General features: G+C 42.0%; 1 protein-coding gene across 7 annotated transcripts in view; it reads left to right on the forward strand.

Annotated features, from left to right (window-relative positions):
• Window positions 1–17,194, forward strand: part of EIF4ENIF1 (eukaryotic translation initiation factor 4E nuclear import factor 1) — a 45,488-nt gene that overhangs the window by 6,877 nt on the left and 21,417 nt on the right. For all 7 annotated transcript variants that reach the window (XM_019643075.1, XM_019643078.1, XM_019643079.1 and 4 more), the window contains exons 3-7: window positions 4,657–4,730; window positions 8,342–8,469; window positions 10,741–11,027; window positions 11,308–11,509; window positions 15,517–15,692. In XM_019643075.1, coding sequence (XP_019498620.1) covers window positions 4,657–4,730; window positions 8,342–8,469; window positions 10,741–11,027; window positions 11,308–11,509; window positions 15,517–15,692 — 867 coding nt within the window. The remainder of the gene's footprint in view (window positions 1–4,656; window positions 4,731–8,341; window positions 8,470–10,740; window positions 11,028–11,307; window positions 11,510–15,516; window positions 15,693–17,194) is intronic.

The raw sequence follows: 17,194 nt of genomic DNA on the forward strand, positions 1-17,194 counted from the left end.
TAGCATCTTAGCTGTAGAGGGCAGTGTCACTGGCCCTCATATGTGGGATCCGAACCGGGGCCCTCTGGCGTCCCAAGCCAGTTCTTAACCATAGCGCCACTCGGCCGGCCCTCACTGTGGTTTTGAGTTGCATTTTCCTAATGACGTTGAACATCTTTCATGTGCTTGTTAGCCATTTGTGTATGATCTTTGGAGAAAAAACTATTGAAATCTTGTACCTGTTTTTAAATTGGGTTGTTGTCTTTTTGTTGTTGAGTTGTATGAGTTCTCTCTATATTCTGGATACTAGACCCTTATCAGATATAGTAGCTCCCCACCCTACTCATTACCTGCAGAGGTTACTATGGTACCCCCAAAGGATGCCTTAAACCATGGATAGTACCAAACCCTACATATACTATGTTTTTTCCTGTACATACATACTTATAATAAAGTGTAACTTATAAATTAAGCTCAGTAAGAAATTAACAGTAATAATAACATAGAACAATTATTATAACAATATACTGTAATAAAAGTTACATGAATGTAGTGTCTCTCAAAATATCTTACCATACAGTGCGAACAGTGTGGATATGCTGGACAAAGAGATGATGACTGTCCCAGGCAGGATGGCTTGAGATTTCATCATACTACTCAGTTTAAAACTTATGAATTGTTTATTTATAGAATTTTCTGTTTAATATTTTCGGACCACAGTTGACTAGAGGTCACTGAAACCACAGAAAGGGAAACCATGTGTAGGGGGGGACTACCATATATGATTTATTTTTCCCTATTCTGGCGGTTGTCTTTTTCTTAATAGTGTCAGAGTTTCTAAATTTGAAGTCCAATTTATCTATTTTTTTTTCCTTTGGTGCTTATGCTTTTGGTGTCATAGCTAAGAAACATTGCTTAATCCAAGGTCATAAAGATTTACACCTATGTTTTCTCCTAAGAATTTCATAGTTATCACTCTTATATTTAGGTCTTTGATACATTTTGAGTTAATTTTTGTATATGGTTTAAAAAAACTTTATTTTTGTAGAACAGCTTTAGATTTACAGAAAAATTGGGAACATAGTAGAGAGTTCCTATATATCCCTTACCCAGTATCCCTACTACTAATGTTTTGGTGTGGTACATTTGTTACAATTAACAAATACATTGTTATTAACTAAAGTCCCCACTTTGTTCACATTTCCTTATTTTTAAACTAACCCCCATTTTTTCTTCCAGGATTCTATCCAGGATACCATATTACTTTTTTTTTTTTTAAGATTTTTTTTATTGGGGAATTGAGAGATGGGAACAGCGCTGGAAATTGGGGGAAGGGGAACACACAAGTTGCTGTCGTTTTGTTCTTCAGTCTAGTTGTGGAGGACGTTGCTTCACTGCCCCAAGTTGGCACCATCATTGCGCTCTTCCCAGGCGAGGCAGATCAGTCGCCGACTTCTGGACGGCCGCTCACTGTGGCTGCTGGCCGCTCACGCTGGCTGCTGGCGACACACGGTAGCCCATGGCAACCCACTGCAGCAGGGGCTGCAGCTTACACCGTCGCCGGCGACTCACGGCAGCTCAGCTCCAGGTCGAGCTCTTGTTCAGCATCTTAGCTGCAGAGGGCAGTGTCACTGGCCCTCATATGTGGGATCCGAACCGGGGCCCTCTGACGTCCCAAGCTAGTTCTTAACCATCGCGCCACTTGTCCGGCCCACCATATTACATTCAGTTGTCATCTCTCCTTCATCTCCTCATTGCCCTGTTTGTAAGGCTTTTGTTACCTTTTTAAAAATATTTTTGTGATCACCACAAATACAGCATTTACTCCTATATGTTTTGTTGCTGTGTTAAAATGTTAATCTTTCCCAGTTGACTTCTAAATGAATAGATAAAATTAGAGTTTCAGCAGAAAGCTGAAAAGGAGAAAAAAAGGTAAAGAGAGAACACCTATTACTTGGGCTCTCTATTGTCTTTTAGGGTTAAAAGTTTCAAACAAACCTTCATTGTTTAGAAACTTGTGATTGAGAATATACATATTTAAGTATGAAATATATTGTCCTTGGCTTAATAGTATGCTTCGGTTCTTAGTTTAACATTTGGATTTGAGGATGGTGGAGTAAGGGAATATGTAATAATCTTTGGGTTGTATCTAATAGCAGAAATTGCTTTGCAGTCTTTTTTTCCGTAGTGTATGTATAAGTATTTCCTATATTGCAAGGTCTTCCCTGTTTCTACTGGAAAATGTTTTAAGCCCTCCTGTCCTTAGGGTTTCTCTATTGTAATATCTGCTATCATAACTACTGTTGGTCCATCTTCGTCACGCCTGCTTGTCCCACCACCAAATTTGTGTCACCCTTGCACCTCTGACACTATGTTTGTCCTGAAAATTTCACTGGACTCTCGTCTTTCATTTCAGACTTCTAAATTTTTCTAGGTATTTCTGTCCAAAAAATGACATAATTATAAATAAATCCTAAATAAATGCAAATGCCTGACAGTCAGGATTTAAAACTAAAATGTCATTCAGTCCTAGTGCATTTTGCGATCATGGAGAAAACATTTAGATGCTTCACGTGTCTGAAGACACAGTGAATTCATGGCATGCTTATGTGCAGTGTTTCCTCTAGGCTGAGAGAGTACATCTGTGCCTCCATATTTACCCCAAAATTTGGGAAGCAGTGGTCAAAAAAGCAGCAAGCATTCTGTTGTGAGGCATGTGATTGGGGGGTATTGCAGAAGTCACAGCACAGTGGTATATGCTTTTTTGTAAGGCAGTTGCAGCATTTTACTGGTACTAAAAGTTTGGGAATTGCTTTTTTTCCTTTATTATGAAAGTATTTAGATGTGTATAAAAGGGAGGCGATGGTATTTGTGTAAATGCACGTATTTGAACAGGTGTGTGTGTGTGTGTGTGTGCGCGCGCACGCATGCGCGTGCGCATACATAAATGTACATATTTCCTAGTTATGCTGATAGGGCCTAGAAGCAAATGAGGATACCCAGTTTCCAGATCTTGGTTTCATATATCATTCCACTTAAAGGAACTGAGATTTCTCATAAAAATGGTCGATTCAAGGGCTAGGACAGGATGGGTACAAAATAAAACAGAAAGTAAAAAATGATGAGGCAAGTCAAAAGGATACAGGAGCCAGCTCGAAGTCTAAGGCTCCCAATATGAGCACCAAAATAATTAAGGACATAATAAATTATAGACCATTGGAAAAACTAGGAATCTGTGAGCCTTTGCCAATAATGAATAGGTAAATAAATGGGGGAGAATGGAGGGCTTGTATTTAGAGTGGAATGCCAAGTGCTGACTGGTAAATGTGGAGAGAGGCCTAGAGTTGGAAAATCAAGATTGGTTTGGGCAAGAGTCATCAATAGATGCTAAATTTAGGGGGAAATTTTGATGAAGACCGGGACATTGGATGATTTTAAAGCATCTCCCTACAGATTGCATACTAATTACAAGAGAGAAAGTAGTAGCTGAACAGTAGAGAAACTGGGGATCACCTTAACCAAGTGGTCAAAATTAACATCACTAGTAAGGGGCAGATGGCCATCATGGGCGTCCAGAGATGATGATGCTTTGAGACAGACACAGCATCTCTTAGGTCAGTATTCTGCTTCAGAGTTGCTTAGTCCAATCTAATCATGAGAAAACATTAGACAAACCCATAATGATCAAAGTTCTCTTTAAAAATAAAAAAGGCTGTAGTGTTTAGAAATGTCAGTCATAAAGACAAAAGAAGCTATAGAAATGTTCCTGATTAGAGTCCAAAGAGACACGACAACTATTACTATCTGATTCTAGACTGGATTTTGTGTTGGAGGCTAAAAAAAATATATAGAGGATATTATTGGGTCAACTGACAAAGTTGGAATCTGGAGGGGTAGATTAAAGTATTATTGATACTTGGTTATATAAAACTGACAGTTCTCAACCAGGTCCTGCAGAAGTAAGCCCTTATGCCCTAAGGCATCCATTATATGTAATGGATTTGCTGCTCTCCTGTGCATCTAAAATTATACTGGCCAATTGTAATCCTTGGGAGAATGGAAAAATAGTCACTCAAATCATTTTCTATAGGGCTTTATTCTCTCACAAGACTAGATAAGAGGCTGTGAAAGAATATCCTCATTTTTAGAAAATAGGCACTGAAGTATTTAGGGGTGAGGGACCATGACTTATACAGTCTTCTCTTAAATGGTTCAAAAGAAAGTTACATATAGCGAGTTCAAATGCTACAGCAAATAGGGGAAAATGTTAACAGGCAAATCAGATAAATGGTATGTGGGTCCTTTTTTTTCTTGCAACTTAATATTAAAACAACTATCTCCTTGTAAATTGGCATCTAATATCATTTAAGAGTAACATTAGCTGGAGGTTTTATGTAAGCCTCAAGCTTCCATGCCTTAATAAGCACTCAGTGTTGTGGAATATATTATTGGACAGCAATTTATGAGAGAATGTCTTAGCAAGAAGCTGATCACTGTTATTTGCCTGTTCTGTTTGAGTGTCTTGTAAGAACCTTGAACTGACTAGTCCATTTTTGAATAAGCCAAAGTATAAATAAGAAATGTGTGAAATGCTTAAGGTAGACAATTACTAAAAACAGAAATAAGTTGAAAGTGTGTGAAATACTCTTCAGAATCACATTTGATTTCTCTTTCTAGGAGGAGCTTTTGGATATAAAAGAACGCCCTCATTCCAAACAAAGGCCTTCATGCCTCTCTGAAAAATACGACAGGTATGGTGGTTGCTTCTATTCAGCTTTTTATTACATCAAACATGATAAATTAGGAATTGTATTGTTTTGGAGCTTTTTGGTACAATTATGAGTGGGGAGACTTCAGGGGTATTGACATTGGGCTTCAGCATAAATATATGAACATGGCTAGCATCTCACTGCATTATCCTTATCAGTTTTGTTATTAATTAGCTTTACATCGATTAAAAGATTTGAACTACAAGGGACTCTAAGGACAACTAAACCAGTTCTCTTTCAACTAACTAGTGAAGAAACTCAAACTAGAAAATGACTTGGGTAAAGGCACATAGTAAGCAGAATTAAGACTTGAACACAGGAGTCCTCACCAGGGTCTTTTCTCTCCCCAGTGTTTTTTGCACTGCTTTCAGGGTCCTTTCTCAAGGGTCTGCCCGGGTAGGGTGATCAGGAAGTCTCAGCCGTTAATCTGTGCTCCGCCCCCCCCCCCCCCCGCCCAACTCCCCCAAACTAAAGACTCATGGGCTCCTTCATAAGAGGTGGAAGGCTTTGGTTTGAGAATACTATAGCTAAAAATGGTCTGTAAATCTCTTACAATAACTCTACATTGCATTTCTTACTGTTACCTTAAGACTTTAAGGTCACTTTTTAATTACCAAGGTAGAAGGTTCATATTGGCCCACATTTTTACCATACGAAGTATATATTGTGTTTAATGTGTTGGTAGAATAGGACATACTCGTTATTTTGTATATGGATGGTTGAGAAGGTTGCTAAATCTGGTCTCACCACTTTCCCCTGAAGGTGATACTTGAATAATGGCTATTCCAGTTGGTTAGTATTTTTTGGTAAGTCTCAGATAGCCTGAGGTTTGGTTTGGTTTGGTTTGGTTTTCCATTAAAGCTGTAAAGCTTTTTTATGCATCAAGTTGAATTTTTTTGTTACAACTCTTTCTTCTTGGGATAAAATAAAGTTATTGTGGGCACACACATTCATTTTTATTCTGAGGCGGACACATTGTGCCTAGTAATAGTAATAAAAATAGAGAGCAGAGGAAAGAGCTTCTCATTCTGCTGTTGCTCTTCTCTCAGAGTATTAAAATTTGTTGGGTTCTTAATCTCCAAGCAGTTCCTACAACCACACTAGGTAATATCTCCTTTATTGTGAGGAGTTTGAGACTGAGAGGTTGACTCACTTAAGAAATGTTCAGTTGGGGGCCAGCCGAGTGGCGCATTGGTTAAGAGCTGGCTTGGGATGCCAGTTCTGTACAGCAGGACCCCGGTTCAGATCCCACATGAGGGCCAGTGACACTGCCCTCTACAGCTAAGATGGTGAAAAACAGCTCAACCTGGAGCTGGGATGCCGTTGAGTCGCTGGTGACGGTGTAGGCTGCAACCCTGCTGCAGTGGGCTGCCATGAGCTACCATGTGTGGCCAGCAGCCTGCGTGAGTGGCCAGCAGCTGGTGTGAGCTGCCAAGAGCCGCCGTGAGCAGCCGTCCAGAGGCCGGCGACCAATCTGCCTCACCCGGGAAGAGCACAATGATAATACCAACATGGGCCAGTGAAGCGACATCCTCCACAGCTAGAGTGAAGAACCAAAGAACAGCAACTTGTCTGCTCCCCTTCCCCAATTCCCCAAAACTGTTTCCCTCTCCCAATTTCCCAATAAAATCTTTAAAAAAAAAAAAAAAAGAAATGTTCAGTTGGGGGCCGGCCGAGTGTTGCGCTGGTTAAGAGCTGGCTTGGGACGCTAGCTCTGAGCAGCAGGGCCCCGGTTCTGATCCCACATGAGGGCCAGTGACACTGCCCTCTACAGCTAAGATGGTGAACAACAGCTCAACCTGGAGCTGGGCTGCTGTGAGTCACTGGTGACAGCGTAGGCTGCAGTCCCCTGCTGCAGTGGGCTGCCATAAGCTACCGTGTGTAGCTGGCAGCCAGCATGAGCTGCCAAGAGCCACTGTGAGCAGCCGTCCAGAGGCCCGCGACCGATCTGCCTCAGCTGGGAGGAGCACAATGATAATACCAACATGGGCCAGTGAAGCGACGTCCTCCACAACTCGACTGAAGAACAAAAGGGCAGCAACTTATCTGTTCCCCTTCCCGGATTCCCCAACGCTGTTCCCTCTCCCATTTCCCCAATAAAATCTTTAAAAAAAAGAAAAAGAAATGTTCAGTTGGAGGGGTTAGCTCAGTTGGTTAGAGCGTGGTGCTGATAACCCCAAAGTTGACAGTTCAGTCCCCACATGGGCCACTGTGAGCTGTGCCCTCCTTAAAAGAGTCAACTATGCCACTGTAGCATGAAAGCAATGTATAATCATTGACCGTGGCTGTTCCCCAATAAAATAAAATAAAATAAAGTTCAGTTGTTACCTGCCACGTGGCAAATACTATGCCAGGTGCTGTCAAGTACTGCCTTCATGGAACATTGATCTGTGGAAGGATACAGTCAAATACTCATAAGAGTTTATGAAAAACAAGTGCAGAGTACAGTGCAGCCTGGTCTGATACAGGGTTGGGGAAGTCCTTCCTGCAGAAGACTAAAGGACATAGCTCAGTAACTTTTCAGGATGTTCCTGGTGGTGATGGCAGAGATACAGTTCAGTCCCACAAGCTCCAAAGGTGCTCTTCACACTGTACCATCTGCCCCCCATCATTAGAGAGGGAGAAACAAAACCCAAACTACACATTTTAAGTTCTTAAGAATTGTCTATCCTGCTTATAGGAAAAACTGAGACTGTGTAGAAATTCTAGAAAAATACACAGCAGGCATTCTAGGAGTTAACTTCTAGTGAGAGGATTAAGAGGTTTTTCTTCCCTTATACTAACCCTTAGTAAACACAGAGCAATCAGTGTTAGTGGAGCCATCGTCTTTGTGTAGTACAGGCATAGTTACTGTACTCCATACGCACCCCAAGGTTTGTGGTCTCAATGTTTCGTTTATACACAGACCACTGGTTTTCAAGTGACTACTGGTGTTATGTGAACAAGAACAAAGTATTAATTAATAGTTGCTTTTATTTTCATCTTAAAAGAGATAACCATTCTAATGGCAACCGTGAAGTTTTTTGTTTTGTTTTTTTTAAAGATTTTTATTGGGGAATTGGGGGATGGGAACAGCGCTAGGGAATTGGGGAAAGGGGAACAGACAAGTTGCTGTCGTTTTGTTCTTCAGTCTAGTTGTGGAGGACGTTGCTTCATTGGCCCAAGTTGGCACCATCATTGCGCTCTTCCCGGGCGAGGCAGATCAGTCGCCAGCTTCTGGATGGCCGCTCACGGCAGCTACTGGCCGCTCACGCTGGCTGCTGGCCACACACGGTAGCCCATGGCAACCCACTACAGCAGTGGCTGCAGCCTACGCCGTCACTGGCGACTCATGGCAGCCCAGCTCCAGGTTGAGCTGTTGTTCAGCATCTTAGCTGTAGAGGGCAGTGTCACTGGCCCTCATATGTGGGATCCGAACCAGGGCCCTCTGGCGTCCCAAGCCAGCTCTTAACCAACGCACTACTCGGCTGGCCCAACCGTGAAGTTTATATTGGAAAGGGGTTTCCATAATTTATTACTTGACGTTCAGAAATTAGACTACATATGTAGTTTATGGGTGCAAATGCTAACTGTTGGTACCCTTTGACTTGTAGTGATGGTGTCTGGGACCCCGAGAAGTGGCATGCCTCTCTTTACCCAGCTTCAGGGCGGAGCTCACCAGTGGAAAGTGTGAAGAAAGAGTTGGATACAGACCGGCCTTCCCTGGTGCGCAGGATAGTAGGTGAGCATGTGGTCACTCGGAAGTCGGGGTAGGAATTTTGCAGACAATGCTCTTTGCTGCGCCTTCATTTTTACCTGCTAGAGTTTTTCTTTTTTTTTTTTCTTTTTTAGCTGAGCCATCCTGCTACCTATTGGCAGCTCAGCAGCTGCTCAGCTCGGGCTGGACTCGAACCGCTGTTGCTCAGAGCTCAAAACTCTTGAGCGAGCTCTTAACCAACTGAGCCACTCGGCCGGCCCTTACCTGCTAGAGTTTTATGCATTGGGGCAAAGTGTCTTTTTCAGGAAACTGATTTACCAATTGGATTTTTCCAAATTAGCTGAATAAAATTATAGCCTTCCTGTATAGCAGAGGCAAGTAGACTGTATTAGGCTGTGAGCTTTTAAATTAAAAGTACTGATGACATGGATAACTGATTTAGATGTGGTAGAGAACATAAAAGCTGTTCTCAGAATGGCCGGCCCAGCTCTGGCAATTCTTAATGGATTGTGATCTGAATACAAGGTTTAGATATGGTTTGAGACTGGAGTCAAGTTTGATTTTCCATACCTTTACCCCTTTAAACTAGAAAAGATATTGAAGAGTGAAATGGGGACCTGGCAATATAAAAACTAGTCAAGGAACTTATTGCAAGAGGAATGCCTTTTAAGATAGGAAGACAATCCATCATAAATTCAGAACTGAGCAAAGAAGATTGTTTGAGCTATAAGATCCTTCTACACAGAATCTATTAGTACACTTAGCTCAGTAATGTATATTCTAACAATCATTAAAGATGCGCCAGGGCCGGCCGAGTGGCTCAGTTGGTTAAGAGCTCGCTTGGGAGCACCAGCTCTGAGCAGCAGGGCTGTGGTTCGGATCCCACATAAGAGGGCCAGTGACGCTCGCCCTCTACAGCTAAGATGATGAACAACAGCTCAACCTGGAGCTGGGCTACTGTGAGTCCCTGGCAATGGCGTAGCCTGTAACAGGGCTGCAGTGGGCTGCTGTGAGCTACGTGAGTGGCTGGCAGCCAGCGTAAGTGGCTGGTAGCTGGTGTGAGCTACCAGGAGCCATTGTGAGCGGCTGAACAATGACCAGCGACCGATCTGCCTCACCCGGGAAGAGCGCAATGATAATACCAACATGGGCTAGTGAAGCAACGTCCTCCACAACTAGACTGAAGAACAAAACAGCAATTTGTGTGTTCTCCTCCCCCCAATTCCCCAATTAAAAAAAAAAATCTCAAAAAAAAAAAAAAAGATGTGCCACAGACTTCATTAAAATGGTGAAAACTTAGAAGCAACCTAAATATCCAGCAGTAGAAATAGGTTGAGTATTATGTATCAGTACTACATTGTTCATCTATAAAAATATGTTGTAGATGTGTTTACCAAGTTATATATAACTGTTCATGTTATAGCTTGTTTGGAAAAAACTGAGACACTGCATGGAAATTCTGGAAAAGCACACATCGAAACATTTTAGGAACTGTTTCTGGTGAGAATATTAAAAGAGGTTTCTCTCCCTTGGACTTACCTTCAGTTTTCTGGTTTTCCTAGGAAAAATTTTTGTGTGGTGACATGTATTTTTCTTACACCTTCATTGAAATACCTTTTTTTTAAAAATTATTATTTTTTTTTTTTTTAGCTGAGCCATCCTGCCACCTGTTGGCAGCTCAGCGGCTGCTCAGCTTGGGCTGGGCATCGAACCACTGTTGCTCAGAGCTCAAACCCTTGAGCAAACTCTTAACCAATTGAGCCACTCAGCCGGCCCCTATTGAAATATCATTTACCTACACTAGACTGTACATTAAGTGTACCATATTATCGTTTTTCTTTGTTTTTTTTTTTAGCTGAGCCATCCTGCCACCTGTTGGCAGCTCAGCAGCAGCTCAGCTCAGGCTGGGACTTGAACCACTGTTGCTCAGAGCTCACACTCTTGAGTGAGCTCTTAACCAACTGAGCCACTCGGCTGGCCCTGTTTTGAAATACACCTACTATGGTTTATGTGATAAAACATTTGCTAATAATGACATAGGTAAGGACTTAGTCAAACTAAAGTGATTGAGGAGACTAACCATGGAAAATCATTATTATGAAATACATTTATTGCTCCAAAGAGAAAAACAGAAGACTCAGTCTTATTTAAATATGTAACGTACATGTTACTCTGTAGCTTTTAGTAGTGACTCTTTTCCAATACCCCTACCACCACCAGTGGTGGACATGCCACCTAGAGAGGAAAAATGCCCTTGCTGGTTTACTTATCTTTCTCTTTCTGACATCTTTGCAGATCCACGAGAGCGCGTGAAAGAAGATGACTTAGATGTTGTTCTCAGCCCACAGAGACGAAGCTTTGGAGGGGGCTGCCATGTGACAGCTGCTGTTAGCTCCCGGCGCTCAGGAAGCCCATTGGAGAAAGACAGTGATGGGCTGCGCTTGCTTGGTGGACGAAGGATTGGCAGTGGGAGGATAATCTCTGCTAGGACCTTTGAAAAAGATCACCGTCTTAACGATAAGGACCTGCGGGACTTGAGAGACAGAGACCGAGAGAGGGACTACAAGGACAAGCGTTTCAGGGTTTGTTTCTAAATCTTTTGGCACCTCGTGTACGTAGGGACTCAATATTCACTTGATTTATACTAGGTTACTTTGAGATCCTGGATGAACACAGCCCATTCATTCTTAAGCCACATAGGGAGCAATTGAGAGAGCTGGGTGGGGCCGGGAGCAGCTTCAGTTCTACAGCATAGTCTCTTCATTGCACTGTTGAGCATTACTTAATTCATCAGGGCCTTGATTGAGGTAAAAATGCCTTAAGTAGAATCTTATTTTTTATCTTGTATTATGTATTTTCCAGAGGGAGTTTGGGGATAGTAAGCGTGTCTTTGGTGAACGTAGAAGAAACGATTCCTATACAGAAGAAGAACCAGAATGGTTCTCAGCTGGACCCACAAGTCAGTCTGAAACCATTGAGCTGACTGGCTTTGATGATAAGATACTGGAAGAAGATCACAAAGGGAGAAAAAGAACAAGGCGACGGACAGCCTCTGTGAAGGAAGGTCAGTAAAACCTTTGGGATGGTATACTGTCTCCCCAACTTGTGTCTGCTGCTAAACAGAAACGTCTCACATTACCCTGTTAAGAGCACTGTGTACACGAGAGGGTTCCCCTGAGATAAGGAACATGGTAGAAATAATGAGGGGTCTCATTTATTGAGCACACTTTATGTGCTAGACACAGTGGTAAGCATTTTGTCTATATAATCCTTCTAACAACTCTGTGAACTAGGTACTTTTATGCCCATCTTAGAGATGAGCAGTTGGAGGCACAGGGGGCATAAGTGACTTGTCTGTGGATACTAGGGAAATAAGTGGTGAAGAGTCAAGATGCTTTTATGCTTCAGGTCCCACCTTCTTCACCAGGTGTTAGACCTTCCTAGGTGACTTGGCATCTCCCAAACTCAGTTTTCTGAGCTGTGAGATAAGGTTAGGTGTCTCCCTTGCTAAACTGAAGAAAACAGAGCTAAATGTATGAGAAGTGCCAGATGCAGAGTGGGGGCCTCATTAGTCGTTTTCAGGGCAGTAACCTGGCTGTGAGGTGGCTAGCCTTGGGCCGATGGTCTTGGGAAGAAACATTGAAGAGCCAGGTGGGCTAGTCTGGGTTTTGAGTTCTGAGGCTGCTGCTTAGAAAAAAGATAATCTTTGATAAAACTCTTAACAGGTGGGCCTGTTTCTTTGTAAGGTGAAGACAATACTTTATTATTTTGAGGGTTACTTTTAGTATCGAAGATCAGAGCTCAGCCTCTTGGGGACAGTTATTCAGTAAATTCTAGTTCCTTACAGCCTTCAAGTTTAGTTGGAAAAAATCTTTTGGCAGAGACTAGGCAACAAAAAGAGAAAGCTTTTAATACATGAGTGTTGAATCAATGCGACTTTAAAATTGTGAAGCTGAAATATATTTAAGCAGAAATAAGCTAATCGGATTTATTTAAGAGAAAGAAGGGAGAAATCAATTTACTTTCCTTTTTTGCACAATCTTTAAAATACAGAGACATTACCATTATCTTATGTTGTTAAACTTTCTTCCCTAAGGTGATGCAGGAAATTGATGGGTAACTTGGGAGACTTTGCTATTAAATTGCCTTTGAGATATGCCTTTGTCTCATTCTCGATTAGACTAAAGCAGCACCAGCAAATGTCTTTTTTCCTAATGATGCAGATCAGGCTTCTGGTGAGAAAAGCATATTTTTCTTCACTGAAATGAAATCTGAATTTTAACCATTCTTGTATCAACAAGTGGAGAGGCCAAGAGGAGTGAGATATATCAGTGGTGTCACCTCCTCACCTTACAGATGCAAAGAGAGACAGGCCTGGAAAGAGGTGACAACCTGAGACCCTGTCACACAGATTTCATGGCAGAGCCTCGGGTAGAATCCAGGGGTCTTGGTTCACTCACCCATCAGTTACTTGGAAAAGGTCCGTAGGCTGTCTTAGCAACTGTATTTAAGAAAAATAGGTACCCTGTAGTTTCATCTCGGCTGCAAGAATGAAAAAAGGGGGAGGGATGGTGAGTGCCTTTTAGTCCATTTTTGTGTCTGTTCCAGCTTCCCACTGAACTTATCATTCTGCAGTTCTTTGCAGGCACATGCTAGTCTGGGAGTATAGCACTGAGCAAGACAAATGTGTTCCTTGCCTGTATGATTTTAAAACAGATATGTATTGAGCACCCACTCTATACAGGGCCCAGTGCTAAGTGATGTATATATGGTGGTGAATGAAACAATTTGAATATGTATTACACTTGTGACCAGGAAAAAGTTATGTAGAACAGGAAAACAGTTATTGATAGAAAAGGAAATTTTAATTTGCATCCTCTCTAATGAAAATATATGAAATGTAAAAAAACTTGCCTCTGGTTATCTTTCCTGGATCACTGGCTTTTGAGTCTATCATAATAAGTGGCCCGTTAATGTTTGTCTGCTAGTGCATATTCCTATTTGTATCCACTCTCAGTTGTCAGGCCCAGTTTGCTTTCCAGAGAGCTTGAAGCTGCATAAAATTGCATGTGGGGCACTCTTCCTACTTGCAAAAGCCATTCATCTGTTAAGAGATGTCCCCATCTCAATACAGAATTAAAGTGGATAGGAAAAATATTAAAATTTTTTTGTAAATGGATGAGCCATGTATATATAGATTCTTCTGGCTCCCATCGTTAAGTTGGGAAACAAAACTGCAGCAAAATATATGTTGCTTGTAAGTCCTGAAGTGGGCAGGCAGGTTCTGGTGGGCAAAGTGGGTCAGGGAGAAGCACTGCTATAGTGGAAAAGACACAAACTTGGCATTGATTAGGTTATTAAGTTGTTTGCTTTTTCTAGGGCTTAGTTTCTTTGTAAAGTAAGGATAATACCTCTACCAAAGCAGTCATTGTAGTTTAAATGTAAGTCTTTGAGGAATAGCATTTGCCTCTGGTGGTTGGCAGTAAGCATGTGCTGACCGACCACTGGAGAGGCTGACTTGCCTCGCCGGGGGCTCACAAAGGTCCATCTCACTGGTTGCCTTAGGCCCTCAGAAGGCTCAGGGTTTTTGGGTGGCAGGCACCCCTGTGGAGGAGCAGTGCTGACTTACACACAGAGCGTGGTGGTAGAGCATGGGTGGGTGTCCTGTGGTTGAAGCTTCTGCCACTTCAACCATACAGACCTGGGGTAAGTATGCCACTTAACCTTTCAGTTGTCATAGTCCTGCTTTGCTCTTGGAAGTGTTATTGGAATGTCAGTGCAGGTGATAGCATTTAGCCTCTCTCGGTCTAGAACAGGAGTCGGCAAACTTTTGAGACAGAAGAGCCAATCCTGTCCCTCACAACAATTTAAAAATTATTCGAGAGCCATAAAACAAATAAAATCACCATTATGTGAAAAATATCCTTTAAAATTTTTATAAATGAAACTATGATAATTTTATTTTCACTTTCAATTTTACTTCAGAGCCACATGTATGTATCCAAAGAGCCGCGTGGGGCTCATAAGCCGCTGTTTGCCAACCCCTGGTCTAGAACATCCTGGCTGATTAATATCAAGGCTACGGTAACTGTTGGAGATTTCTGAGAATGGCTGAGTCCAGGCTTTGATGCTTTTTTTTCTAGGAGAGCTTCATGTTTGTTGTGACCTTGAAACTACAGGCAGCTCTTACATAGGGGCTTTGGGAGTTCTCTTCTTCAGATTGAAAAGTTGAATGCCTAGTATCTTTCAATGCACTTATTTAATCCTACGGATTTTGCTTGCCTATACTCTGGCTAAAACTAAGATGTTAGATTCCTAAACATTAGTTCTTGGTAGCTTCACTTAGCTATTACCTTCCCATCCTAACAACAACCAAACATTACTGAGTTTTAAACATACCAGGCAATACAGAGTAAATCAAAGCTGATTAGAGCAGGGTACCTGCCCTCAAAGAGCTCAGTCTCACCAAACAGTTACTGTAATACAGTATGATAAGTACTCTGATACATAACACAATGATTATAGAGAAGGCTATGATCAATTTTGCTTGGTAGGATAAAAATGGGTAGCTAAGGGCAGGCTTCCTAGAGGAGGTGACATTTGAGCTTTGCCTTGAAGGATGAACAACCAACCTGTAGGCAAGTGAAAATTGCCCTCGTGCTAGGTTTCACATAAATACCTTAAATTGCAGAACACGTGTGAAGACAGAGCCAAATTAATTTGGTCCCATTTTTAATCAGTAAGAGACCTGGCAAAGATCATCTTTAAAAAAAAACCCCAAAACATTAGCAAAAGAATCCACTACACTGTACAAAACTTGAAGAATGGGCAGAGGAGGGGCCATAGTCCTGCTCCTGTCATGTTGGTGTTCTGGCTTGTTAAGGCTGTTTCCTCCTCTCGCTCCCATAGGAAGGGACCTATTTTACTGTTGCAAATGCTCTACCCGGCACAAGAAGTCTACTTTAAAAGTCACCTGCGGCTCCTCTCCATGTGTGATGATGGCTGAAGCCGCAGAGTAAGTCTGGAGCAGTTCACTTGATCAGACTCTTTTTGTCCTGGTTTTGCTTTCAGGCATAGTCGAGTGCAATGGAGGAGTGGCCGAAGAGCATGAGGTGGAGGTCATCCTCGCACACGAGTCTGCTGCTGATCAAGAAGTGCCAAGGGATGCCGTCTTGCCCGAGCAGTCCCCAGGAGAATTTGACTTTAACGAGTTCTTTAACCTTGATAAGGTGCCGTGCTTGGCTTCGGTGAGTGTAGCAGCCCATTTATAAACATGGATGGAGCGACTATATGCTTATATTTGTCCTGAGTCTTAAGATACCTCTTTTTAAAGTATTATTTTGCTAGATGCTTTGGGGTTGTTTTGGATTTTATTCTTAATTTTTAAGAGTAAACTCTGACTTGAATTTATGAATTCAAATAACTCATTTGAATTTTTGTTGGCTTTGTTTTGAGAGGCTTAGTGGGAATGACTAAGTGAGAATTTTGTACAAGTGAACTGTTTTTCCAGGCTGGTAGCATTGGACTAAGAATTCTTCTGATGTTTAAGAACATTGTCTGCTTTAACTTTTAAGTAGTTGTGTTTGTTGTAAAGATTTACTGTGGAGGCAGATTTTTATAACTGGTGATTGGTGTCACGTTGATCTGCATTCCTTGGGTAAGGCTGGCTGGTTAGGTGGTGTCTTTGTGATGTGATGGTTCTGCAAACCTTTAGTGCAGAAGAATTTGGGTTACTGTCAGTGTTGCAGTTGAACTGTTGAGGTCTAGTCTTTCTTGACTCTTACAGTAGAAACAGTAAGTTATCCCAGACCTTCACTTGCTACCTGCCCTTGCTCCTATCCCCTTCAGCCATTCAGGGACTAGTATAGCCTCATCAAACCTGTGGAGAAAACATTTAACTGGCCTACATACACAGAAATGAGGTTTTCCGTGGTTGCTGAACGAGTGCATAGAACTTTGATAAAATAGAATTTAAAAATCATTTGACCAAAAGAATCTGTACGTTCCTGATGAATGTCCCATTTATAACACCAAATACAGCAAGTTAGTTTGACCAGTCCTTTAGAGTTGGTGGTTCATGGAATTGAACTTGAATGACTCTACTGCTTAACTATAACTGCTCCTTGTTTGATGAGCGCATGAGCAGACAACACTGGCCTATCTCTTTTGTCATTGGCCTGCCCCACCCTCAACCCCCAAAAGATGGCCACCCAGAAAAGGTGAGCAGACACAGCATAGCACTGATAGGTACAGGGCCACAGATGAGCTCTAGGGCAGTACTTCTTAAATTCTCTTGGGTGAGGGGACCAGGTTTTATTTCCAATCCACTGAGGACCAGTACTTGAGTATGAAGTATCCGTGTCACAGCAGTGACAAATTGCTGTAGAAGTTTCTAAGCATTTACTCTTACTCTGAACTTCTATGTAGACCAACCAGCATGGTCCAAGCCCACTGTCTGTAGCACTGTTCAGGAGCGGGAGGAGTGTGGCTCCAAATCAACTGGCAACTGCTTGGTTTTGTTTCATAAGTTGTAGGAGCGATTTTACCTATAAGTTTCTTAGCCACATACCTCACTAGCTAGCCAACAGTTCTTTGGCTCACTGTGAGCAGACGGGTCACATCCAGATGTGAACTTAATTTACTTTGTAAAACTGAGTGGCCCTCTCAAATTCTTAGCTTTTGAGGGGACAGTAAATTTTTATTTTTATACCAACAGTGTTTAGTGACTTCTTTTTTTTTTTTTTTTTTT

Source organism: Hipposideros armiger, unplaced genomic scaffold (assembly GCF_001890085.2).
Source record: "Hipposideros armiger isolate ML-2016 unplaced genomic scaffold, ASM189008v1 scaffold_75, whole genome shotgun sequence".
In the NCBI taxonomy this organism is placed as follows: domain Eukaryota; kingdom Metazoa; phylum Chordata; class Mammalia; order Chiroptera; family Hipposideridae; genus Hipposideros; species Hipposideros armiger.